Below are 26360 nucleotides of genomic sequence, written 5' to 3'. Positions count from 1 at the left end.
ATAAAATGATGGATTAATTAAGGATTCCAAAATTAAATTTGAATAAAATTTCCAATCTTTTTTAATTAATTTGTAGTTTAAAAATTATGTTCTATTTGTTATTATTTGTTTATTGTATCCATCTAGATTCTACAGATTATACGGTAATGTCTACAAAAATGTATTATTATACGCTGCTCGATCCTTAAAATACAAAAAAAAAAAGATGCAGAAAACTTTTTAAAATTATTAAGCAAATAACAAACTTTAAAAGCCATTTATATTTCATAGTTTGTTATGAGAATAAATTACAAGTTCTCAATTACAGCAGAATACATGCTACATTTTTGCCATAAAAATTTACATAAAAAAATACTGATTTTTTAAAATAAAGATAACTGTAATATTCCATGGCATTAACCGATCTTCCTACTAATTGTAAGCTCTCGTTAAATATGCATAACGTTTCTTAAGTGGAATAATTAGTCGATGAAACAGGATGTAAGGCGGGAACTTGTGATTAACCCTCAGGTAAGATTTCACGATTACGTCTTATTACAAAAACACGATAATCTCTCGTTCGAAAGCGAGTAAAGAAATGTTCGAAATGTTCATTATCAAAGAATGAAATTAAATAGAGAGAGGAAGCTATCAATAACGAGTCTCTAATTATCTCCAAGGCAAAAAATTATCAAACAAGAAATTCCAAAATAAATAACAAAATTGCAATTCTTTGTGGATTCGAATAAACGTTCATTTTTCTAGAATTTTTTTAAGAATAAGTATTGACTATTAAGTTGAAAATCAACTAAAAGAAAAAATATGAAAGGAATAAATAGAATAAACGATGACAGAATAGTAGAATCGTAGGATTGATTCGATATGGAGATGTAAAGGACTTAAAAAGAGAGGGAAAAAAAAATATAAGGAGAAAGAGACGAAAGAGTGTATGAAAATAAGAAAATCGATAGTGTCAAAATAGAAAAATCCGATTATGCGATATCGCGTTTGGAAGAACGAACAAACGACCTATTAAAGACGTGCTATGAAACGAATACATCGAATTTCGTTGAACGTCGATACATGCGACTTATCGTTTTTTTATCGTGATGAAAAAGGGAATTATAGATAATAATATTATTTCTTAGCCTCTTATGTCGGTTTAAATTATATTGGATCGTTGCATAATAAATATTTTTTGTTTCGAGATAAATGAAATATCAACAAGTATAACTTGTTTTCTACTAATCTTAATTCTTTCTGTAATTACGTCGCATTGAGATAAACGGTAAGTCGAGAAGCGTATAATTTATTTTCCGTCGTTTGAAACTTTTTTTTTTAATTATGCGTAATTATAATTTTAAATTATACGAGGCGGATAAATATTTGTAATATTTCAACAAGAAAATTTTTAATAAAATTCAAATTCAATCTGAATTGTCGATTTCAATTTCTTGTATAAAAAAAATATCGACGTTCTTATCATTTTGAAATTACATTCTCGAAAGTTAGAGTCATTTAAAGTTACGAATTTTTCTAAGAAAATGGGGGATCGATTAATTCAAGCTCTCTTGCAGCAACTCATTTATTACACGCGCAAATCTCGGTGAGTCATAAGGCGAATCATACACCTGGCACAAAAGTATGATAAAAATTATCAGGAATTATACGTAATAAATAAACATTATGCAACAATATAATAAACTACAAAATACTTCTATAAAAAAAAATAAATAAAATCACCACAGATTAAAATGAAAAAAAACTTATTTTTACGGCTCGTGATTCGCCGTGCAAACAAATAATCAAATTTAAATTCGTTAAAATTTCAATTTCTCGTTAACGGTCTTTCCTTCCGCGATAAAACTGGAATATCGCTGAAGCAGCGCCGATACTTCATGCTTCATTACCAGGAAGTCTGTATCGTTCGAGGTTATACAGTCTCCCCGGGCCGATTCGACACGTTTAAATGTCGATAAATTGCGGTCAGGCCGTAAAACGCGTCGTAAACCGAATAGATACCCTTGTATCTGCCTAAGTAACCCGTACGAGCCATTCCAAAGGCGGAGATATTTTCGAGTTTCATCGAGGCGTTCGGTGTCGTGTATACCAGAGGTTTGAATTATACTTATAAAGGAGGGACAAATGTTTCGCTTGTAAACTGGCACGAGCGCGACAAAGACACCGGCGGCCATTCAGAAATAACGTTCTACGGATCGATGCGGATTCACTGGTCGTGTACGATATTCAATCGTGGCATAAGTATATCGCGCATGCCAGGGCTAATTCTGTTCGACGACAGACGAGAGAAATTGTCCACGGATAACGAGTTATTCCGTGGCGATACTGTCCCGAACCGGTGTACGATATTTCATGAAATTGGATCGGAGAGGATCGAAATCGTGGAGAAAGATCTATTCGATTAACGAGTAGGTATAGCATTTTTTAAAAGGTATTGTAACGTGTGATTTCTTTTTTAGGGAGGATACATTTTATTTTGTTAGAAGAGTAGGGAAAATTCCTAGCCGGGACATCCGCGGTGTATATATTGTTCCACTGAAATTGGATCAGAGAGGGCCGAAACTATCGAAGAGAAAAATCTATTTCGAAGCAAATATAAAATTCTTGAGAAGATATTAGATTTCGGGGAAAAGAAGAACGTATTTCGCTTTGATATAAATTTGATGTTTAAGTAAGTTATGCACAAGCAACGAGCGTAATATACACGCTAAAAGCGATCAAAGAGCCAATGTTAAATTGCCAAACCCTTCGTCAATTTCGAAATTCCTCCGACTGCGTCCAACTCTCCCGCGCGACTCTCGCCACCAATAATCTAAATCCAAACAAACGTCACTCGAAGAGCAAACCTCGATCCTCCGATACATTCGCAACTATCCTTGTGACCTATTCATCCGTTGCAACGTAATCCAAAAGCGAGAGCCCCCTTCGAAACTGTAGCGCGTTCCCACGCATCTTCGAACAATACCAAAAACAAGAGCAAATCCTCGCGTTTTCGTTGGGCAGAGGGAGAGTAATGGGACGCGCATTGCAAAGACGGCGAGAGGCAAGGTGAGGTAAGGAAAAGGGGGCCGCGAGGAGGAAAAGGACGACTCGCGGAGGAAAGCATCCGGGCGGGGTACCCAGTGACCCCAGCTACACCGTTAACGCGGGTCGCCGGGTCACGCGAATACCCGGGTCGACGCATGCCGATCGGTCAAGGGACTTTGCTCTCGAAAACATTGGCGAGAAAATGGTATTATCGAGCGGCGGCCGAAATATTCGCGATTGGATCACACACGCGGCAGCAGGGAAACCGGATGACCCAATTTCAATGCCTGCAGAAACGACGAGCGTGCACCGGACGCTCCTCATCACGCGAATCATCCTCGCACGAGTCGAGCCGCATAGCTTGAAAATTTCGAATAGAACAGTTTCGAGTGAAGTTTTCAGATATTCCAACGAATCGTTCTCCTCTGTTCCAGAGAGAATTCTTTCGAACGCTCTGCTGGACTGATCACTGAAAGAAGAAGAAACGCGGCAAGGACGAATTAGAAGGATGAACGAAGGTTTATTATTAATTCGATCTCAATTCGATTCGAGCGCCAAATCTTTTGCAAAAAACACATCTCTCTGTTTCAGAATTCGTCACCGAGGGACGAAACAAACAAACGGAGGCAGACTAAGATTACAGAAACATGACACAGGGAGGGTTGGATTCACTCGATTCGCACCTTTATTCTTCGATTCGTGGAAAAAACTACGAAAAGAAACGATCCTTCTCCCTCCCTCTCTCTCTCTCTCCCCCCTGTTTTTCCGCGCACGACACGCGAGGGAAACGGCGGGAGGATTTATTCGATCCGCGGATTCTTCCCGTGCACGACACCTCACGGTGGCAATTCTTCCCGCAGAAGAAGCCCCCAGTTTCCGGTTCCCAGTGAGAAGAAGCAGCGCGAGGTTTCTGGGTCGACGAGCGAGGTTACGCGGCGCGTTGAGGTCGGCTGGTGACTGACTCTCTCTCTCCGGGCGTCGCGACGCCGACGCCACCTTTGCGCCACCCTTCCGCCTCCCTCTCCCCCTTTTCGACCGAGCGCGACCCCCTCGACACACCGACCCCTGCGAGGATGCCCCTTCTCTCGTGCTCGGCGGGCATCGCATGTGCTTTGTACCCGCGCCTACCGACAAACTCTCTCTCCCTCCCCCCCTCTCTGTGTACTTCTCCCTCTCCTTGTCTCTCTCTGGCAACGGACGTGCACCTGAGCGGAGTCGAACACAAGGTTGCTGACCGGCTGTCACCCACCCTTCCGCCGGATGCCATTCGATATATTCCTTGGAGGATCGTGCGCGAGGGTGGAGGATGATGGAATAGTGGCTGGATGGGAGCTTTGGGAAAGATGAGAACTGGAGATATCTAGTTTGCTAGACTTTGATGTCGATGTCGGGTTTTCAGAGAGTTGGGGGCGCGTGGAGAGTTTGGAACGCGTGTCCTTTTCCTTGGACGCGTAATTTTTGAGGCTAGAGTGGATAGGAGTTGATTTTGGATTTCTTTTTTCTTCTTTATCGTTGTGGAGGAAGATGGAGGGGAGAGGGATTTAATTGAATTTGTCTGTCGAGATGTTGGTCGTTTCGAGAAAGATTTGTAAAATTTGGCGCGTTACGTAAAAATAAGAAGAAGGGAAAAGAAGAAGGATTATATTTATAAAATTGTGTCACTATTAGATTAATGTGATCAGCGCTAAAAATTTGTACACAATTTAATCTAGATAAACGAGTTAAATAGCGATCCAGTAATACGTTATACTGCTTGTGACGCAAAGAGTTAATGTCGTGTAATAGGGAAATGGATGACACTCGATTACCGTGAATAAGGGATTAATCTAAACTGCATTTAAATTAATGGAAATTTTGTAATTACACGCAAGCTTGCTCAAATAATTTCCTAAATGCATCGGATGTATCATGCAAAATTTTATGCAACGTGAATTATGAATTTGACGAGTTTTAGATTCGTGAAAATAAATCGAAGATGAGTTCAAACAAATTCTCGATCGAAAGATTTGCATCAGATTTATTCTACGGATCGATCCATTTTTCCATTTTTCGTAATTCTCTCTCTCTCGTTATTCGCGAATAAAATCCGAAAATTTTTAAACCCGGATTCGAAAGACACAGAAATGTCCTGTTCCTCCATGTTGATGAGATATCGTACGATTTAGGATAGAAAGGTCAGAGGTTTCTGTCTTAAATTAAAAAACACGTGCCGGTACTCGCTGTTTTATAGCGACACGTATACACGGATAATCCTATCCGAGATATAAACACGAGGTAAAAACATAAAAGATGAAAAATTTCGTTCCTCCGAATTTCATCAACTCTTCAATCGACCCAACTTCGATTCGAACTCGAACGAGATAAAATTCCTTTTCGAAACTTCTTCAAACTTTCTCTGGTTTTATGCAACCGATATTCTCCACTTTAACCAAAAGTTCCCTCGCAATTTCGTTATTTAATGATATAAAGATTACGCGATATTTAAAAAAAAATCTCGAAATCTTCAATTCTCTTCTTTTTCTTGGATTCAATCTCTTAAATCCAATTTATTTTTATTGCTCTATTTCTTCCACACAATAAATTTCTATCTAAAGCATCATTACACCCAATCATCATCGAAAGCCACGCATCTTCCATTCGCGCAACGATCTCAACTACAATTTACTTGCAATTTACTTTTAACGCAACTGCAGACATCCCGCAAACAACATCGTGTTCCAAACTGCTCTTCATCCTTTCGATAAAAATTTTCACGGCCCACAACACGAAAAGAGGAGAAATTCAATTTTTATCTATCTGGTATCCGAAACGCTTCCATCCGAAGTTACGATTCCAAACTCGATTCAAACTCAGCGAGGATCGATACGACACACGTGCACTCGCTCGCGAGAACGCCGCTTCTTTCATTGGAAACGGCTCGTAAAACCGGGAGACGTCTCGCTCGCTCGAAAATAAAAAATAAGAAAAAGAAAGGGACGGGTTATCAATGGCGGAGAGCTTTGCCGTGGAACACTTTCGTCGTAGCTGAGGACCGTTGTGCGTGATCACCAAGACAGAAGGCTGCGCCTACGGCGAGGGTTGGAGCGGGGTAGAAAGACAGGCGAGATCAAAGAATTCAGGAGGGGCGACCTCGCGCTCTCGCGTCGCCATTAAACTCTCAATTAGGAAAGGTGCAATTAACGGCGTGACAAAGAACACGGAGGAGGGGAAGGGGTGGTGGAAATCTTGGCGGAGACGTCAAACGTGTCAGAGAGATTAATTTTTGGGGAAAGAGGGGGGTGAGATCGTCGAGATGATCGAGGGAAAAGTTTCATTCGTAAGATGTACGATTTTTCTACGTTGCGTGTGTGCGTGTTTTACGAAATATTTTATAAATATTATTTGATCAGTCTATTTTCACAATTAGATATTTTTTTCATCGGTTCTCTCGGTGCATTTAAGACAGGAGAAAGTGATTGAAATAATTTTCAGATTTTTCTTTATAATGGAAATAATAAATTTTCCGGGGTAAATGTACACGAATCCTGTTTGTAATATTTTTACCATGCATCGATGCGTGATACTTTATTATACTGTAACGAACCTTCGCTGCACTGCGTGACGAAATGCAAAATAAAATTTACGATATCCCGATATGGAATATATTAAAGATTTACGACACGGTACGATGGAATAATAGTTTTAATCACTACTATTGGTAAATGTTTTCCGATCCATCCACGTGGAAAATTTTATTTTTATTTTCTCTCGCATCGCGGATACGAGTACAATGGAATAAATAGAATGAAAAAAACGTGAAACGATTTTTGAACAAATATACTTAAAATATCCGATAGTTGAAACAAAATATTTTATTATATTTAGACAATTTTGATCAAATTCGATTAATAACAATTTTATCGAACCATTTAACCACTTTATAACCCCTACTTTATTTAATTAAAAATTATCAGAAACTCTTACTCTCAATTCTCTCTGACCTCTGAACTCTCACCGAACTCTCTCTCTCTCTCCCTTTCTCCTTCCTTGCTCTCTGATGTCATTGTCAACTAACTCCTACGCGTTTCCCACATTCACTTATCCTTGCACAAACGCATTCTCTCCACCACAATCTTTCCATATCGATATTTAAATAAAAGAGACCACCTTTTTTTGCACCCTTCGTTCAAATAATTACCTCGCATCCATTTATCTAATTTCCTAATCCATTGCCATCTAATTTCCTAATCGTTTCCACAAAAAAACATCCTATCGTGCAATTAAAACTTCACGATAAAAGCATCAATAGTGATGAACAAACAACAACTCTTGGGAACGTTCTTTCCTCCTCTCCCCCCCTCAAACGAAAACGACTCGAAATGAACGAAGGAAAAAAGATCCGATCACGTGATTACAAAAGCACAACGAGTTAATGGCTTTGCTCCGTTTGACAGGAAGAGGAACCGATCTGCCCGCTTCAAAACAATTTCATGAAAAAAGAAAAACAAAAAAAAAAAAAAAATTCGAACGGCCGTTTCAATTGTCGCGAGTTATACACCTCGTGGCTTTTTTAACAATCAACCCTCCCCCTGGGGCCAGGAAAAAACTCTCGGACGGACAGCAATTAAAATTCGTTCCGGTATTTACCGGCGAAACAATTAACGAGCGCCATTGTTCCCGTCTGTTCTTCGCCACGTGTGTTGTTAGAGGATGATGGTTTTGCAAGTGGCGAGATTGGGCTCGTCTCGTAATTTGGATAACTTTGGATCCATTCCTTTTTTCCCCGAGCTTTTGCTCCCTGTAATTATTCCGAGCACGCGATGACGATTTAACGTCGTTTTTCTTTCCGATTTTAATAGGAAAAACTTTGATTTTGAGCGTACACCGATTGCTAGTTGATATAACGAGACGGTGATTCGACTTTAGGTACTTTGCAATAATAATATGTTTCAATGTTGTGTTATATATATATTAAAATAAAGGTTTATGTTTTCCTTTTCTTTTTCAGGTTCGACTACAAATATCCCTCTTTACATTGCTTCATGTACACCGGAACAGAAGGAACAACCGATGATTTTGATCTTAATAATTTTCTATTGTATCGAACAAGTTTAAAATTGTGTTAAAATACGTATCATTGTTGCTTCGAATCTCATGTAAAAACTATACATTTCTGCAGGTTTCTCGGCGCAAACAGCAACAATGCGCACGCAATCAACACGCGGATTAATTCCACGCAGTTATTTCCTACTTTAATCGAAGCCAGAGATCCTCCACGTGCGCTGAAATTCTAGTACTACATCCCTCTAGTACAACAATATCTCTGAAAGAACACTTCGTGAAATCATGCATGGCTCGTGACGTGCATCGCCCGAGGCCACGAGTATTGCACCTCGTGCGAAAACCGCCCTCAGGCTCGCCACGTTGAAAAATAATGCCACGGGACGCGTGGTAAAATTTTTTACACGCCACGTCGACAGAATTTATGGTAAATGGTGAAGATTTAAATCGCCCGTGTTCCAATATTCCATGGAATTAAAAAAAAGAAGAGGAAGAAAAAAAAGAAAGGTAAGATTTTTCATACAGAGAAAATTGCGAATGTTTAGATTACGTTCGTGGTTTCCGATATTCCATAGAATTTTATTTTATTTTTTAAAAAGAGAACAGAGAGATGATGTTATATTAATATATTGATATAGTAAGATATTTATACGACAATATACGTGGAGGGATATGGTAATAATTCAAATCGTACGCGATCGTATTTTCAATACTTCTACTGGAATTTTATTTTATTTATTTATAAGAGAGAATTCGTTTGGGAAAAATTTCAATTTGACAAATCTATGGAATTCGAGGTAAACATTTTCTCAAAATGGGATGGAGTTCAAATGTGAGAGAAAATGATTGGTTACGTGCAATGAACCGAATTCCAACATTTGCCACCCTTACATCGAAACTCCATAAGGCGGCGAGGAACTACTTCCGGTGGAAAATCACTTTGGCAACACACGTTTGCGGTTTTTCCAGGTTGTAGAGGCGCGGATATCGATTTCCAATTTGTCGGCGAACGAGAGAATTATCGTCCATGTCGATGTAGACACGATTAAAAAGGGGGGAAGAAGAAACGTCGGAAGTTCGTTTGGATTTGGCTCGAAATTCGAGCGTGAAATCGTTTAAGAATTAAGAATCGATCTTATTCGAACTCGGGGGAATTGAACATCCGTCTGGTCTGCAATTACATGCTGGGGAAAAAAATCTAGGGGAATTTTTGTTGGAAGGTCAAAGTTGCAAGCGAAATTGCGAGAGAAGAAAATAATCGAGGAAGAGACGTTCGTTTGTTAAAGTTTTTCGATTATAAAGTAGTTCACTTTCAGAGATAAAAATAGATTTGCCATTCTCAATTAAATTTTTATTTGTTTGATAAACGTTTTACAGAATGTTCTTTGCGAGAGAATAATTTTGATGATAAAAAGGAAGAAGGAATTTTTGAGAGAGCAATATCTGATTTCTGTAAATAGAAAGATACAGCTTTATTTTAAGGACTAGAATTAATAATGACACTCTATGAATATCTTGCGTTGCCACCAGTATTTGACACGTTAAATTATTTATTAAAATTCACCGCTGGAACACGAGCCCTATTTCTTTTCGCGGTAAAAATAAATTCTATTATCGCGATTAAAACTGTCTATCTAATGACACATATTTCTCTCCCGAATAATCTGAAGCAATCGTTAATTTCTCATTCAATTACAGAAACTTCGTATAAAAACGAACTTACAGAGAACAAAATAAAACTCTATTTTCAATCGTAAATTATAAAAATTATATCATTATAACATCTTATATCTTTCAAAATCTGACAATCTCGATAAAATTTGAAAATTCTCCGATCTTTCCAAATCATCAACGCATCTCTAACTTTTATCTACCGTTTCAAAATTATAATTAAGACAAATAAAAGATCCAAATGTACCATCATCCTGTACACATTTAAAATTTTCGCCTCATTAGACCACGGTTAATTCCAGAATATTCGTGAAAATATCCCCATTTACCGCGATAGCGCCGCTCGTTCTCCAGGATGGGAACCTGGGCCGTGAATCCCACGGATATTTGTCGCAGTGTCGCAGAGCAACAGAGTGCGGCGGAGCGGGTCGTCTTTAAATTAGACGCAAATATTCCAGCGATAACCTACGTAAATGGTCGGAACGATGCAACTTTTGTGACGATAAATACGCGGACACGAGTGGATAACGCTGTTTCAGAAAGTGGAAATTTCCTTTTTTATACCGACGTTATGGTAGCTCGAGGATCTCTTGTTTCTCCTGGCTGAATTTTATTTTTAGCGAATTCTTTCAGATTTCTATGAGTTTTAAATTTATAAGACAGAAAAAAAAATGAAATTTTTAAAATTTTTCTTCGATAGAAATGGAAATAAGAACAAGGACGATTTTTTAATTCGGTTTCAACTAAGTTTATTCCAATTTTATTCGAGTTATGTTCGTTACGATAGTATTTATAATTTTCCAAAATTAAATTAAATAAAATTTTCAAAGAATCTGCAATCAGCGTCGCAAGCACATCTCAGAAAAAGTGCAACGTAATCGGTAATCTCAGGAAAATCGATCCCTCATTCAATTTTCTCGTTCCACCTCCACAAACGGGAAAAACGGAAAGCAAGCATCGAATTAACCAACTACTATTCCGATCAGACGGAAACGATCGAAAACAAGAAAAAAGAGAGCATCCTATCCGTCTGAATTCCTCTTTTCATCCATCTTCAACTCCTCTTTTAAACACGATGCATCGCGCGCCTTCCCTCTTTAAAAAACCGTCCAACTTCGAAACTCGCGTCCCGATATTCCTTTCCCGGAAGCGAAGAAACGCGAAGAGGGGAGAAAAAGAAAATAAGCATTCAAGGGAAACTTTCATTGGAAGAACTTTCCAAATAACTTTGTCGAAAGCTTAAATAGACACGCAATTTTCTTCTCCTTTGCATCCAGTTTTTGATTCCGGATAATCAGGAAACACGTGTTGCGATTCATAGCCTCGTCGTTCTTGGTTTAAAATTTTTTATCCAGAATTTTCTTATCTTCATCACAGTTCTCGATTTAAAATTTTCTGTCTGAGGTTTTGAAAAATATCGAAAATTGAAATTCTTGTCGTTTCTTTTGCAATTAAAAATAAATTAAATACCCCTCTTGAAATACTCTTCTCGAGTTAATTTTTCCTAAGAAGTGTGTCTAGAATTCGATTCGAGAAGTCGAGACAAGGATCTTGAAATTTCATCAACCATCCTCGTGGTCACGAACTGTGGTCTCTGGGGTCGTCATTCGCGTCTCGGTGCTGAACCTTTGTGGTTGTGCTTTGCTGAACTTGGGTTTCTTAGATGAAATTTTTCTTGAAATTCATTGAACCTATCTAAGTGTCGAGATGTATCTACAACTTATTCCAATTGTTTTTCTTTTTTGTGTTAATTAATATTAAAGATTATGGTTGTAATATGATTTCGAACGAAGAGGATATTCTATAGGATTCAATTATCCATCTATTATTAAAAACTACGTGTACTCTACTTTGTACTTTGTACTTTGGCATTTTATAATTCTATTTTCAAACATTTACGATCGATTTCTTTTTTGTCTTTCATATAACGTAATAAATCAATATAAATTTTTAATTTTAACATCTTGTATGTGAAAATACATACTTGTATTTTTGAGCTTGGATAAATAAAGATTCGAATTACGAGGAAGGGAAAATTTGTAATCATATTTAGTGCTCGCTAGTGACAGGTTTGTGACATTAATGGAGGGAGTAACGAGGAACTCTCGGGATTTAAGACGTGGTTTTGGAGCTTCTTTTGCATGATGGATGAACGTCCAAACCGCAAGAGTAGCAGGTTTTAGGAGAGATTAAGAGAGAAAATGATACGTGCATGAAATTTTAGCAGTTGGGGCGGTTGTCGAGCTTCCTTTTCGTCTTGGACAGGCTCAAACATTATTTATATGTCGATAACAAGTATCGACGAGCTGATTGTAAATATACGTAATATCCTTCTTATCTGATTACATTGGAACATCTCTAATTGAATTTTCTGTTTGTTAATTCAATAAAACGGAACAAGATAAAAAGAAGAAAATAGTCCTCCAACAAAGAGAAGGAAAAAGAAATAATATTTTTACATCTTATTGAGAAATCGGTGCCACTTCACTTCGTGAAAATTTTACAGTAATTGAACATTTTCCCGGATTATTCCGAGATTTCTTTTTCACCGAGTTGTCGAGAGGCTCGTGAAAACCGTTATTCCAACGTTACCAATTAAAAATTAGATATTGGAGAGGGCAGCTGCACCGTTTTCTCAAAACAAAATACAAATAAAAATTCATTGAATCGTACACTCACTTCCTTATATCATCACATTTCCAATTTTCAAACTTCGAAAAAACTTTTACTCATAAAACTTTCTCCGTTAAATAAATTCAGATTTTGATCCGAGAAAGAGTTCCAGGAGAAATTTAAGAAAGTAAAAACCTTTATTATTAATAATTTATAAATAAATTCAGATTTTTATTGTGAGAAACAATTCGAAGAGGAATTTCAACAAATTTTATTCGAGGGATAAACAAATAAATCGAAGAACGAGATGTCTGGAGACACTCCATTATATATATATATTTAATCAAGAAACCTCGAAAGGGGTCGCGTGTTTAGAAGAGAAAGATCTAAGTTTGCGATGTGAATGGCGCGATCCCCTCATCTTTCATTCAGAGTCCCTAGTCTGACGAGCACTTTCCCCGGCTGTCGATGGAAGAATATTTACGGTTCTACGATGCTGGAGAACCATAAACCAGAGATTTTTAATTCATTCGTCGAATACTCGCTGGCTCGCACGAATGAGAAGCCTACAGGGGTAGGCTTTGCTTGCACGTTAATTCCATTTGGAACGTGATACGCGATACGAAGCGGTGAGACGTTGCCGCAATTGCGATAATGAGATTGAATTACGAGTGTGTTACGATTGGCATTGGAATTTTCAAAGAATATTGCTTCCAACAGATGATTTTTATTCTATTTTTATTCTGTAATATTTTAATTTCTGTCACGAGCTCGATGAAAAGGATTTATCGAGACAGTTAGAATAATATTGAAATTAGTAATTTGATAATTTGTTTATTTTCCTCGTTGAAGAATTTCTCGAGAGAAATCGATTTTTTTTAAAAAGGATACTTTGTTTCGAAAGTGTCTTAGAAGCTTGGGGAAATATTTGTGGAAAAAGTTCGTTGTAAATTATATAGTATCGAGTTTTATTTGTCTTTTACAATTTTTTGAGATTATAATTCTCGAAGATAAAAGGAATTGAAAAAATTTTATTAGATTCTTGGAAGTAGCAAACAGAAGTTGTAAGGTTCAAGAGTTTGTTCAAGGATTTGTCAAAAGTCAGTTTGTAAAGAGCAAGTTATGATATAAAAGACAAGAGTACAGCATTAAGAAGATTGATTTATGTGCTTGCAACGTAATACGTTTTCTGTCTGATGAATTTGCAAATTTCGTGTTTCAATCGCATCATTGATCAAAATGGAAAAGCAAATTCGAAGAGATTCTAATTTTCAAAATTATAATAGCTAAGATATTTTGAAATGGAATTAAAATAAAAAAAAGGAGAATAAGTTTATCTATGATCAGACGTATTCCAATACCAATCTCTCTCTAAACATCAAAAAAAACTCCTTTTTCTTGTTATTAATTCAACTCGTCATTATCGTTATCATTAACAAATCACTTGACTTTACGAACCAAAATTTTCTTTCGCGTTAATTCGATTTCGAGAGAACGAGCATCTTATAGGATATTTCCTGAGACATATCGCATATGCAATCGAGACGAGGATCTGGTGGAGATCCAAGGGGATCTCGTCATGTTGCCACGGGGTGGCAAAGTTTCACTTCCTTCGGGCGAACAACCGTTGGAACTTGGAATCGATTCCGCTTTGGTCATCTAGAAATGCACTTGAGCCACGATCCGAAGCGAGACGAATCTCGAGATCGTGGCGGTTTCGTCGAGTAATGGCGGTCGACTTTCGTCGGGGAAAATGGCGAGAATGCGATTAAGTGGCATGAGACTGAGGAGGATCGAGAAAGGGATGATGAAATATAATAGAATATGGACTATGAATTTTAGAAGTTCTCGAAAGGATTATCACAAATGGGTTAATAAAAATGGATTGAAATACGCGCAAGTATAAATCTTTTTTTGCGACGTAAAACTCTTTCTCCCAACAATGCCTCGGAAATGCATAAGTTTAAAGATTATTACAGACAGTTAATAAAAATGTTGAAGTATAATAAATGTGAAATTACTTCTTGTGGTATAAAACTCCTCCTGGTAATAATCTAAAAATAGCTCGAATAAGTTCAAGGTTAAACGAATATGAATATAGTTGATAAAAATTATAATAAATAATAATGCGAGTTTTCTTTTTTTTTTTTTTTTTGAAAAAGCGACGGAACAACAAAATGCTTGAATGAGATTAATTCTTGTAAACACTCCTAGTAAACACTGAATGTAGATTTTGCGGAGTAAGATAATTGTATTTATAATGAAACGAAGTTCTACAAGGAAAATATATTTCCGCGAAAATGGAGTTCATTTGACGTTTGCTCAACACTTAACGTGCCGGTCACGAGTTTTCCCCCTGTTTAATAATCCAAAGGACGAGTTACAACTATTCTTTTGCGTAGTAGTTCCCTCTAACAGATATAGAGTATACTGTACAAGTATCGCTGTGAATAATTCATAAACATGTAGAAATGTTTAAAAGTATCTTAAATATAGAAAAAAAAAAAAAAAAGAAAAAACATTTCAACTCAGAATCTCTCTTATCCTTCTTTATAGAAGAGAAATGCTAATAACAGGGTAAAGAACAAACATTTTTATTAAATATTAATAAATCAAAGTTAACAAAAATTGGAGCACGATATATTTAACGTAAAAATCGATATTGAAACACGATATAAAAATATGCACGAGTGGTTAAAATATTCCAATTTTCAATTCCGCGAATCGGTTCGTGAAAATAAATAAAATACCTCTTCTATATTTTCTGCATACCTAAAATTTTCAAAAAATTGTCGATTATCACACGCGTGTTTCTATCTATTAATTCAACGTGATTATAAAAATTCAAAATTTCAATACAATTTCATTTAAAAAAAAAAAAATGTTCTTTTGTATACGCACAAAGAGAGTGATTAAATTCTCAATTTTAGATCGAGAAAATTTTTTTATTTTTTTCCTTCTTGAAACAAATACAAGACGACAAAGAGCTGTACTGTTTCGATCGCAGTTACATTCGTTTATTTTCTGTGGCGTTAATTTAGCGAAGTAACGGTATTGTAACGGCAGACTGATAACCTGGATTCTGTTCTGAACGCACTGACAATTTTATCTTTTTATTCTCTTTTTCTCTTTTATATATGTATATATATATATATATTCTCCTTTTTTTTTTGCTCGTTCCAATTCGAAGATAAAGATCGAACGAACCGCGAACGATGGTGCTTGTCGATCTCCGCAGCCATATTCACAGATATCCACTCTGGAATGAAGTGGTTCTGTAAATCGAGAGACAACGGGATCGATGTTGTACTACTTGTGGTTCGGAGTTCGATTTCGTTGTTTTAAAAGAATCGTTAGTCAATACTTTCGAGAGGAAAAAAAGAAATTAGAAATTTTTTTTTAGAATTCTAAATTTTAGGAATTTTTCACAATTTAATATTATAACATATTGAAACTATTGATTATTTAAATAGAGGTAATTCACAATTATTCGTAGATTTTTATATCCATGTCTTTCAGAAATTCAAACTTTCTTCAATTTTCAACCAGGGATTATTATTAAATAATCGATAAAATTTATTATTAGAATTTTTAACGAGCATTAAAGAAATTCCCCAATTTTCAATGAGGATCTTTTACAGTTCAATTGTAGTAAAATGATCGATCGAGGAGTAACACAACCGAATATCAAACGAGGTTCAATAACGATGAAATAACAATCAAAGCAGAGGCAAAGATAAATCAAATCTAGAAATTTAATCTGAATCCAGCAATTCTAATGGAATTGCTCGATCGTATTCTAACCCCTGAAATTCAACACTTTCGTGTCCGATGCACCCCTGACGAGATGCACGTGCGGTCGATCGTAGAGGGACAATGGGGGAACGTGGCATCAGAAACGACAATTCAGTGTGGCGACACTGACCACGTCTCATCCCACGGAATTACTCCATTAAAATGAATGCGTCGCGACACCACGGGGAACTGGAATTCAACGAGGAAGCAAGGAAAATCTGCTGAAATTTACCGTAGGTCATGGCCGTAAGGAGAGATCGCTGAGTCAACTTAATCCGTCCAAACTTCGCTGAATTGCGTTCATTATCAACGAGACGGATTTTAGAGACGAATGTACGTGTTATCTTATAAAAACGTAGAATGTAACGCTTTAAAGAAAAAAAAGTAGCTGAGTTTAATTTTCAGAATGAAATAAATTGTTTCATTTTTCATAAAAATTTAGATAATTAGATATTTTGTTAGACTTTGAAAATTGAAAAAATTCTTCTTTCAACTCGCACCAAACTTGAGAATTATTTTAAACAAGTATCGATAACTTAAGAAACTTTGAAAAATTATCAACTGTATATAAATTTTCCAATATTTATCAATTTATAAAAATGATAACACGAAGAGGATAAAATCAAAATTTACTACATTTCCCATCCCGTAAAATAAAATATTAATTTATCGTGTTGTATTTTCATCCCTTTGGATTCTATCAAGGAAAGATACGAAATGTCTGGCATACGATATATATATTTTTATCGACGAGTGTTGGAATATCGACCCCATTCCAACGAGTCGTTCCACACGTTGAAAATTGAAGTGAAAAATATTTTAGGCCACGGTTTTACGTGGTTGGCAGGATAATTGATATCGCGTCTGGTAACAGGGGAACAGGTAACTCGTAGGAGGATCGAGGCAACTTGGGCGTTTTTTTTTCAACTGGATTCGCGGACTTAATATCAAAAGTGGATATTCAACTTTTCTTCGAACGTGAACTGAGAATTTTCGACTGCCTCTGCTCGTTAAAATTTCTACCTTTATTACATGGTATTAAATATTATTATACCACGGGAAGAAATATTAATTCAAAAAGCATTGAACGAAACTTTTAACTCTCGCGACTGTATTCGTATCTCGTAATTGGAATACGAATTTTTATGTGAAATTAAATTTGCGTGAACGTGATTAAGGGAATGGATTAATTAAACAGAGATTACACTTTCAATATTTTGTATCTCTTGGCATAAATATCCGAGCGAGTTGTTCATAATTTATTATTTCTCCACTTTAATTAACAATTTTTTTTACTACACAATTCGTACAATTCATCACTCCTTATATCGCAATACTTTGCCAAAAATCTTTAATCATCTCCTACAAAAGGTGAACGAGCTTTTACAAATATTAATTCAAATTCAACAACTTTCAGATACACGTCCTCTCCAACGATCCAATTTTCCAAAAATCCTGGCCACTATTCAAAACAACACCAGCATCCATCCGAGCCAAGGATGGAAACACGCGAGCAGCGCGAAATTGCACTACTCGTTAATCACCCGTTCCTTTCGAGACAGCTGCGAGCGGTTGAGAGAGGGTTGAACAGCCCCTCGTTCGAGCGAGCAGCCGAAAGAAAGCGAAAGAAAAGACGGGTATCGATAAACGCTTGGTACAGGCGCACCCATAACGCTATTTTGTGTATTTCAGGTTCAGTTACCCCCAAGGATGAATGGGTGGGGGTTAGCGGCAACGAAAGGTAACCTCTCTGGGCTAATTATTTTAATTATTCACGTGTCGCGGGATAGGGTCGACGCGCCACCGATCAAACGAATTTCTCGAATCCGGTCGACGATCCGACATCGAGCACGGCGATGCTAAGGTTTTAGAGGGGGTGCCGGCGTCGATATCGACCGACCGCCTCTTCCACGGTGCACCCCTTCGTCCACCTCCACCACTCTTGGGACGAGCGTACGTACGCGCCGAGAGGAAACAACGAGCGTTGAAATATGCAAGCCGAGGCGACGAGCTCGACCTTTCGATCGCGTTGAATTTCACGGATCTTGGGAGGAAGGGTGGAAAATGTTACGCTCCGGCGTGTTGATAAAATTCGCCTCGGAGATCTGTGAAGAAGTTTTAAAGAAGATCGAGAGATGAAAAAGGATAAGTTTTTTGCTCGATTCGAATAGGATTTTCGAGTGGAAATTGTTGCGAATGTGGATCAGAGACGATGAACTTTTTTGATTCATTAAATAGGTTGAGCAACTTCGAGAATGTACAAGTGATATATCTTAGGTTATATTACGTGTGATGAAATTAAAAGATCGTAGATTCTTTTTAGATAGATCTCGGATTGAAGAACGGAAGATAATTGAATGCAAGATTGATATTAATAATAACTCGGAGCATTAGGAATTTTCGTAATCGTTCGGCCGAGTTTCAATGAAAATTACGTCAACAAAAGTTTCCTCCATATTTGTCTTTCAATTCCACGCTCTAATAATACGTTCACCATCCATCGTCGGGAACGTTAATTAAAAAGAAAACGCAAACAAAAGGGGATAATCCTTCGAAAAAACATTACTTGCTTTCCTTTACTAATTTCGATAAATAAACTTCAATAAGCTTAAGCAAATCTTTTATTAAATTTATAAATAATAATAATATAATCTTACAAAGATAAAAAAATTCGGAATTGGAATAAAACGAAAACAAACGGACAAATTAATTAAGGTACTGTGGTTTCCCCATTTCGAAATAATTCATCTTCGATCCTCCCCGAGATTTGCCGTCCTCGAATCCCTTTATCCAGGAAAACAAACGCTCAATTGCACGGAACAACAAAACATCTTCTTCAAACAACCACCCCTAAACGACGCGATAAACGTTCCAGTGCCTGGAACGGTAAGCGGAATGTCACCCCCACTCTCATCACGAACCCCCTTCGAACCCATCTCTTTAACCCAAAGACCCATCGAGTGCACAATGCCTGCACGCGGAGTCTCGTTAACTGTGACCCTGATACTTTCCAAAATCTCCCTTGTACCAAGCCCGATTCATCGAGGAAAAGGAGGGGTAGATAGGAAGGAAGATTCTTTCGACTTTAAGAGAATCCTTTGTGAACGACTTTGTGTCACGTTTCGCTCGATTCTTTCCATTTGTCAGTAAGATTTTCTTACTTAAATCGAGAGGATCTTGGGAGATTGAGTTGGATCCATGGTTGGATGGATTTTACACAACCGTCTTGATTTTTGACCAACAAGTAACAAGTTCAAGAGATTAAAACAATTGGCTATTTTGAAATTTACTCTGGCGCATCGATTCAAACGTAATGAATGCTATAAAGAAATGCGGGCATATTTCTATAAATAAATAGCTATTTTAAAAAAGAATTAAGACCACCTCCAATCCATTCATTTCTCTAAAAATTCTGCAAACAAAAAAAAAATAAATTTCAAACAAACGATATAAGATAAAAAAAATTCTGCAGATTCCTCCTCGCTGAGAACTCCTCGTCTCAGCTCAAGATTCGCTCGGAGATTCTCCAAGCGGATTCGCACGGTTCTAAAAATCTCATCTTACAGAGCGAGAGAGCCGTATCTATCTATCTAACGAGGTCGCGTTTCAGTTGCATTTTTTCGATTCTCTCTGAATGTACGTTTCCCTAGCGAACGCACGAGGAAAAGGAGGAAGCAGAGGGAGGAAAGAGAGAGAGAGAGAGATATAGAAAAAAAGAAAAACAGGGAGAGAAGATAAAAATAAACAGAGAGGAGGGTAGGCTGTTCAGCTCGCGATGTACGCAGAGAAGCGTATCGATCGTCGTTGCCTTCCATGGTTCTCTTCCGCCACGAGACAGACGAGGAGCATACGGTAACCCAGCCTCCCCTCCCCCCTCTGGCAGTCTGTACCACGTTTTATCCTCTGTTTGCACCCTTTTCCGCCCCACACCCTCCATCACGACCGCTTAATTCATCCCCCTCTTCTTCCTTTCTTCTTCTTCTTCTTCTTCTTCCCTCTCATCCTTCTTACTCCTCCATCCCTCGGGCGGTTGCTTCTTCGTCTTTTCCGTGTTTAGGAAGCGGATACGAAAAAGAGCCTGAGACAGGGACGTCTCCTCGAAGCGGTGGATCGATGCCGCAGATTTTTGTCAAATTTCAGAGGGGAGTATTTTAATGAGGGTTTGCCGGGGAAATTTTTTTACTCGAGGAGGAATATCTTTTACTCTTTACGCTTCACTTTAGTTTTTTCCTATACTCTTTTCGATGGAAGGAATGGATCGTCGAAAGATATTTATCTTTGTACTTTCTACTTTGGAACGATATAATTTATAATCCATCCGTTCAATGATGGATTTTATTAAATTCGCGTGTACGACGTTACGAAATGAAGATTCGATCGAATGGAAATTTTCGAACGATGAGAGAAATCTGACAATCTACGAAGATTAATACCAGATGTGCGTTAAGTATTCCGTGAAAGAAAAACCTGGACAAAGGACAAAGGTAAAATGGACAAACTCGAAAGAGAGCAAAAAGAAGAAAAAAGCAGAGAATCTCCAACTTTTGAAGATTTAGTGTACGCAACCGCAAAGTTCGTCAAACGAAGTAACCGCAAAGAATAAAAGAAAAAAAACTCCGGGAGAAAAAAGATTCGGGAAGCCAGAGGCGCGCGGATTCTCAAAGAGAAAATCCGAGCTTTTCCGCGACATTAAAGAATATCATTGTGAATATCGTTTCACCCGGAACACGAGAATAACACGCAGCAAGCTAACTAACCAAATTGTCGCGTCGCGTCGATCCGTATGCAAATTGGCCCACTCCTGATCCGTCGTCCTCGGGAACGATTTTCTCGGGAACGAGCGTGGAGAGATGAAAGGACTTCGAGGCGCGGTGAACCGCGTCGAATAAATTCACGAATCGCAACAGGTTGCGCGTCGACAAAAGAGAAACGCGGAGAAATTTTGGAAAGAAGGGGAGGGGGAGAAATGGAGGGAAGTGGAAAATTGGGAGGAATCGTACGAGATCGTATTACTTCGTACGATAAACGAGGTTTTACGAGGTTTCTCTTTAGACCACAAAGGAAACAGGATAGGATTGTTTGGACGATGATCAGATATGGGGCACGAGAAAGGGGTGGAAGATCGGGGATCGTTCCTTGAGCCGGCGGATTTGCGAACTCGATACGAGGGATGTCGAAGATCGAGTGTCGTTCGTGGAAACCGTTTCGATTCTTGTTGGAATGAAATTTAGAATTTCGTGTATCCTTTTTGGAAAGATTTTTAACTCGATACGGGTTAAATATTCTTTCTTCTTTTTCCGAATAAATATAATAAACGTGTTGAAAAAGAAAATTAAATTCTGAAGGTTGATCATAGAAGTGGATTCTTTCAAATGAACGATATATATATATATAAAACGCAATATATATAATTTGTGTAAACGTATTTTAAAAAAAAATTGTCGAAGAGGCAAAGTTAAGTTTCTGAAAGTGGAATTGGATTTTAAATCTGGAGAATGAGTCTATGTTAAGTTGAAATAACGAGCGCTGTGAAAATCCAGCTTAGTAAGATTACTCGGAAATATGAACTCGGCCTTTTCGAGCAAAATCTTGTAGGAACGTTCGATACGTTTCTCTTTCCACTTAGAAATTTTAAATCGCGGAATATATGCATTCCCTTTGCAGAAACTCGTAAGACGTTCGTCATTGATTAAACGAGAATCATTTAACCGTAGGCAATTATCGCATGATTCGGATATACGAGACGAAGATACCATTAGATATTTAAGTGGTCGTCATGCAGCGGGACATACCATCGTACTTGGTATGTCCATTAATGTAGCCTCTAGCACGCGATTCTCTCGGTAATTAGGTCAACGCTTGCGCTCGATCCATTGTGCGTGTTATATACTATGGGGACGAGACTATAATTTTCCCTCGTCTCTTTTGCAATCACCCTTGTTGCGTCCCCTCGTTAAGAAAATTTTAATTTCGACGTGAAATCGCTCAAGGGAGAATATTTTTCGTAATATTCGCAAATTATATATTTTGTCGTATAATGAAAATATGTATATATATATTCACTTATTCCTTATTCGTCACTTGTTGAATTAAACATATTCGAACTACGCCTAAATTAAACACATCTCTTTAACAACCTGTCCGTCCAATTCTCAAGCGAATTCTCCTCCTAAACAACCCCTTCTAACTCCCTCCTCCCTCACACACCACGCCCGAACATCATCAACTGCAACTCAGCTCATAAAACCATCACGAACCTGCTACAGCCAATCAAACCTCTCGTCAAACCAAACATCAAACACGGGTATCGATCATCGGGTGGTAAAGCTTGGTATTCATCAAACGTTTGCCAATGTCCGCCGACTAATGCGCGAATATTTGTTGGTGAAACGCGTGTGCCGAGTATCTATGGAAAATAAACGTTTGTGGAATACAATTGTGAGAATTTACATCATCGATTCGAAAAGCGATGCTAGGCGAAATTGGAAAATAGAATTTTGATTGGCGAAAATTACGTATTCATTTTTATATTATTAAATATTTATTAATTTTTCTTTCTTTTTAGTATCCGCTTCAATTTCTTTAATACTCTTATTGAATTAACATAAAATTGACGTTCAAACGCATCATTATCAATGATTGTTCAGAGGATCCTAAGATTCGCGAATATATTTTACGACTTAGGCAAGTTTTTGAGGAATTCAAACCTAATCTAACTCCACATCCCTATCCCTAAATCGAACCCTTCTCCTCGCATCTCCTCTCCCGCGCGTCTTAATTTTAAACGTCTTAAGTCAACTAAAAAAAAAAAAAGAAAAAGAAAAAGAAAAAAGAAGAAAAATCCAACGTCATCTTCCTTATCCTTATCCTCAAATCGAACCGTCCCTTTCCCGATACTCGAAGTACCTACTCCACCCCATCCGATGATATCGAAATTAGCATCTTACCTTGCGTGTTGCCGTTGGGCTGGCCAGGCTGCGGTATCCCCGGATAAAGGGGCGAGGGATGAGGCGAGGGTTGATTGCTGGGCGGTCCTGTAGAATGCGGATTGGCAGTCGTGGGGGTCGGCGTGGCCGATGCTACTTGCTGGGATTGTTGGGATTGCTGCACAGTGCCCACGGCCGATGTGGGTGTTGCTGCAGGGGTGCCGCCACCCCCGCCACCGCCGATCCCCCCAATGTTCGCTTGTTGCTGCTGCTGCTGCTGCTGGTGCTGGTGCTGTTGCTGCTGCTGCTGCTGCTGGGGCGTTTGTTGCGGCGTCGGCGGCTTCTGGCTGTCCGGCGAGTCGCCACCCGTCTCTGGAAACGAGCAACGAACAGTTGAACAGTTAGGTGGAATATTAATGAACACGGGCTTGGGTGTCTGGAACAGTTCTACGGATGCGTCTGCTAGTCCACGCGGATGGATTTCGGAGGGTGGTCGGGGTTAGAGTGAGTGTAGACGGTTATATCCGATTTGGAGAGGAAGGAGGAGGGGGAAGAAGGATGGGGAGAGAAAGAGAGAGAGAGAGAGAGTTCAATTATTTGGGTTGTGTCGCTTTTGGGGGAGATGGGGCCGCTTTGCTGTTTGCTTTTGGACGAGGATAGTGGTGAAGGATTGATGGAGCGAGAGTGATACAACGGTTGTACGTAGAGGGATGATCGATGGGAGGAATTTTAGGTGGAATGTTCATTAGGTGGGTGTGGAATTCTTTCGAGTTTTTTTTATTTTTATCGTTGAAATTTTGATAGTCGATCATATTTGAAAATTATTACACGATCTTGAAATTTGGTCAATAAGTATTCCGAAAAAAAAAGAGTCATTTTTCGCATCCCCGATCACGGGATATATGTGTAAACAGGATGATCGATATGGATAATCGATAATTCATTAACGTATCTAGTCTAAGTTAGCGACGTTTAGTCGTATAAAAGCTTCTGGTCCTGACATGCTAATTTTATCGCGAACAATTCCTATTCGGGGATGGTAATTAATTAGAGATTTCGGTCTATTCAATTCGCGCACAGTGTTTCGAATTCAGAATGCTTTCCAAAGAGGAGGAAATATGAATAATGTTGAAAGCTGTTGAAGAAAATCAATATCTGTTTCAACTTATCCGACAGAAAACACGTTCGACGAGCATTGCAACGACGGGTGGCGAGGATCTATTAATCAATTGAACGAGAGACACGCTTTTAACGACTTGTATCGTTATTTATGAAACAATTGACTAATTGTACTTCCATTTTACACCCTATTATTAACGAAGCTTTAATTCTATTATATACTGAACAAATAAATAAATACGATAAACATAGAACGAGGAAATTTTGAAACGTTAAATTTCACATGAATCGATACGTGAAATATATTGGATCGATTCGCGTAATTTAATTTGCAAGTTAAATTCTACGCGATCGCAATGGAACCATCTTTACATATTAATGGAAGCATATATCATCTTCCCAAAAATTATATATCTTTTTTCTGTTCAACACTTTAATCCTGATTATTTATCTTATCACTCCTGTCGGTAAGAACGACCGTACCATTATCATCTCACGGTAAGATCGAATTTTAAAATCGATTAAAAAATTTCGAAACCACCACAATTGACGATTCTTCAAAAACAAAAGACATTTGTATCGTGTAATAATGTAAACAACAGCAAATGCAGAACGACGACAGCATTTTTATCACGCAAAATTAGATTTAAATCTTCCAGGATTGATCTGATTAAAAATAATTCCTACGGATCTATAGCATGTTTTTTTTTTTCGAAACATAACACATAAGCCGTATGTCCAACGATTCCGGAAATTAAGCCCACGTCTGTGCGCGATAACGAGGCGCGAAATCTAATTACGTCCTTCGTCTTGCCATTCGCGTCTCGTTTCCACCCGCAGACTATGGTCCCTTATTTCCTGATCAGTCGGAGGCTGGACAATTTCCATTGGACCAGACACGATCCCATCGCGGAAATTCGCGAATTCGTCGGATAAAACTCCATTCGATCTGACGACCTTCAATTCCCCCGAAATTGGAAACTTTCGCGATATCCCGACGGTTATTTCGAGTTCGTGCGTGTAGATACACACGTACACTGGTTACACGATTTTATGGAAATCGATTTATGCTGGTTGGTAATGGCCAAAGTTGACGAGAGTAGATAAGGGAAACGTAGAAAGGAGGAGTTGAAGAGAAATTTAAGATAACCTGGATGCGAGGGAAAGTTGAGTTTTAGGTCTTAAGAAATAATCTTACTTGCAGATATTGCAGAGAGGTTTCTATAAAGAGTGTTACACGTATGGTAAATGAGGGGAAAACTTACCATTTTCGGGAAACGACGTGGACCTTATGACAGGCAACAGGATTCCTTTCTGTACCAGCTCGTCTCTGCTTGCTCGTACAGAGATTTTCCTCTCGAGCGCTGCAATCGGGAAAAACAACCCCTGGTTAACAATCTGGTTTACCGATGAAGCTCGATTCATTTACTTGATCATCACGAACATTTTCTCAGCTTCTTATTTTTTTAAATCTATTGAAGGATCGATGGAAGAAAAAGGTAAGATTACTCACACAATGAGGCAGCCTCGAATTTATCCGATTTCTTTTTCCGTTTCCACTTCCAGGGTTTGAAGAGTCTACCGAGGGCTGAAAATTTGCTTTTCCTCTCGAGGGGTGGTGTCCGCGCCCCAGAGCCCAAACTGTTCGTTCGCAATGCCGCCCCATTTTGTTTTTTCGCTGCAACAAGGGAAATAGAGCAACGATTAAATTAATTAATTATTTTCTCGATATAAAAGAACGATTGTTGGTAAAAGAAAACAAAAGAAAAAAGGGATGCAACTTCATCAACCGTTGCACTCCACCTTGTTATCGACTTGGGATACGATTCTATTCCGTTTCCAAGATTTTCCAGAAAAACCAGGAATTTCTACTTTACCGACGAGGGATGAAACATCCCCTAGAAAATACGTTACCACGTTCGTACCGGCGAGTCAACGAAACAACTGCTGAAGGGAAACTTTATTACCATTGGTCGAAATAAATTTGTTGAAAACAAATTTATTACTTGATAATCAGATATCGAATTATAAATAAAAAAATTAATATTTAAATATGATTAATTCATTCGCACGTTATATACATAAATGAAATTGTTCACGGAACGAAGAGGAAATGTTTTAAAGATAGAACGAATATAATGAATATAATATTATCTAGTAAAAGAAGAA

General features: G+C 38.0%; 1 protein-coding gene across 36 annotated transcripts in view; it reads right to left on the bottom strand.

The window, feature by feature from the left end:
* LOC107998112 (phosphatase and actin regulator 4) overlaps positions 1 to 26360 on the bottom strand; it is a 314594-nt gene that overhangs the window by 170868 nt on the left and 117366 nt on the right. For all 36 annotated transcript variants that reach the window (XM_028666825.2, XM_062072725.1, XM_062072740.1 and 33 more), the window contains 3 exons: positions 25705 to 25869; positions 25457 to 25555; positions 23094 to 23444 (listed from right to left, as the gene is read on the bottom strand). In XM_028666825.2, the coding sequence (XP_028522626.2) occupies positions 23094 to 23444; positions 25457 to 25555; positions 25705 to 25869 (615 nt within the window). The remainder of the gene's footprint in view (positions 1 to 23093; positions 23445 to 25456; positions 25556 to 25704; positions 25870 to 26360) is intronic.

This window comes from Apis cerana, linkage group LG3, assembly GCF_029169275.1.
Source record: "Apis cerana isolate GH-2021 linkage group LG3, AcerK_1.0, whole genome shotgun sequence".
Taxonomy (NCBI): domain Eukaryota; kingdom Metazoa; phylum Arthropoda; class Insecta; order Hymenoptera; family Apidae; genus Apis; species Apis cerana.
Note: the sequence above shows the minus strand (reverse complement) of the source record. Positions and strands in the feature narration are given on the sequence as shown.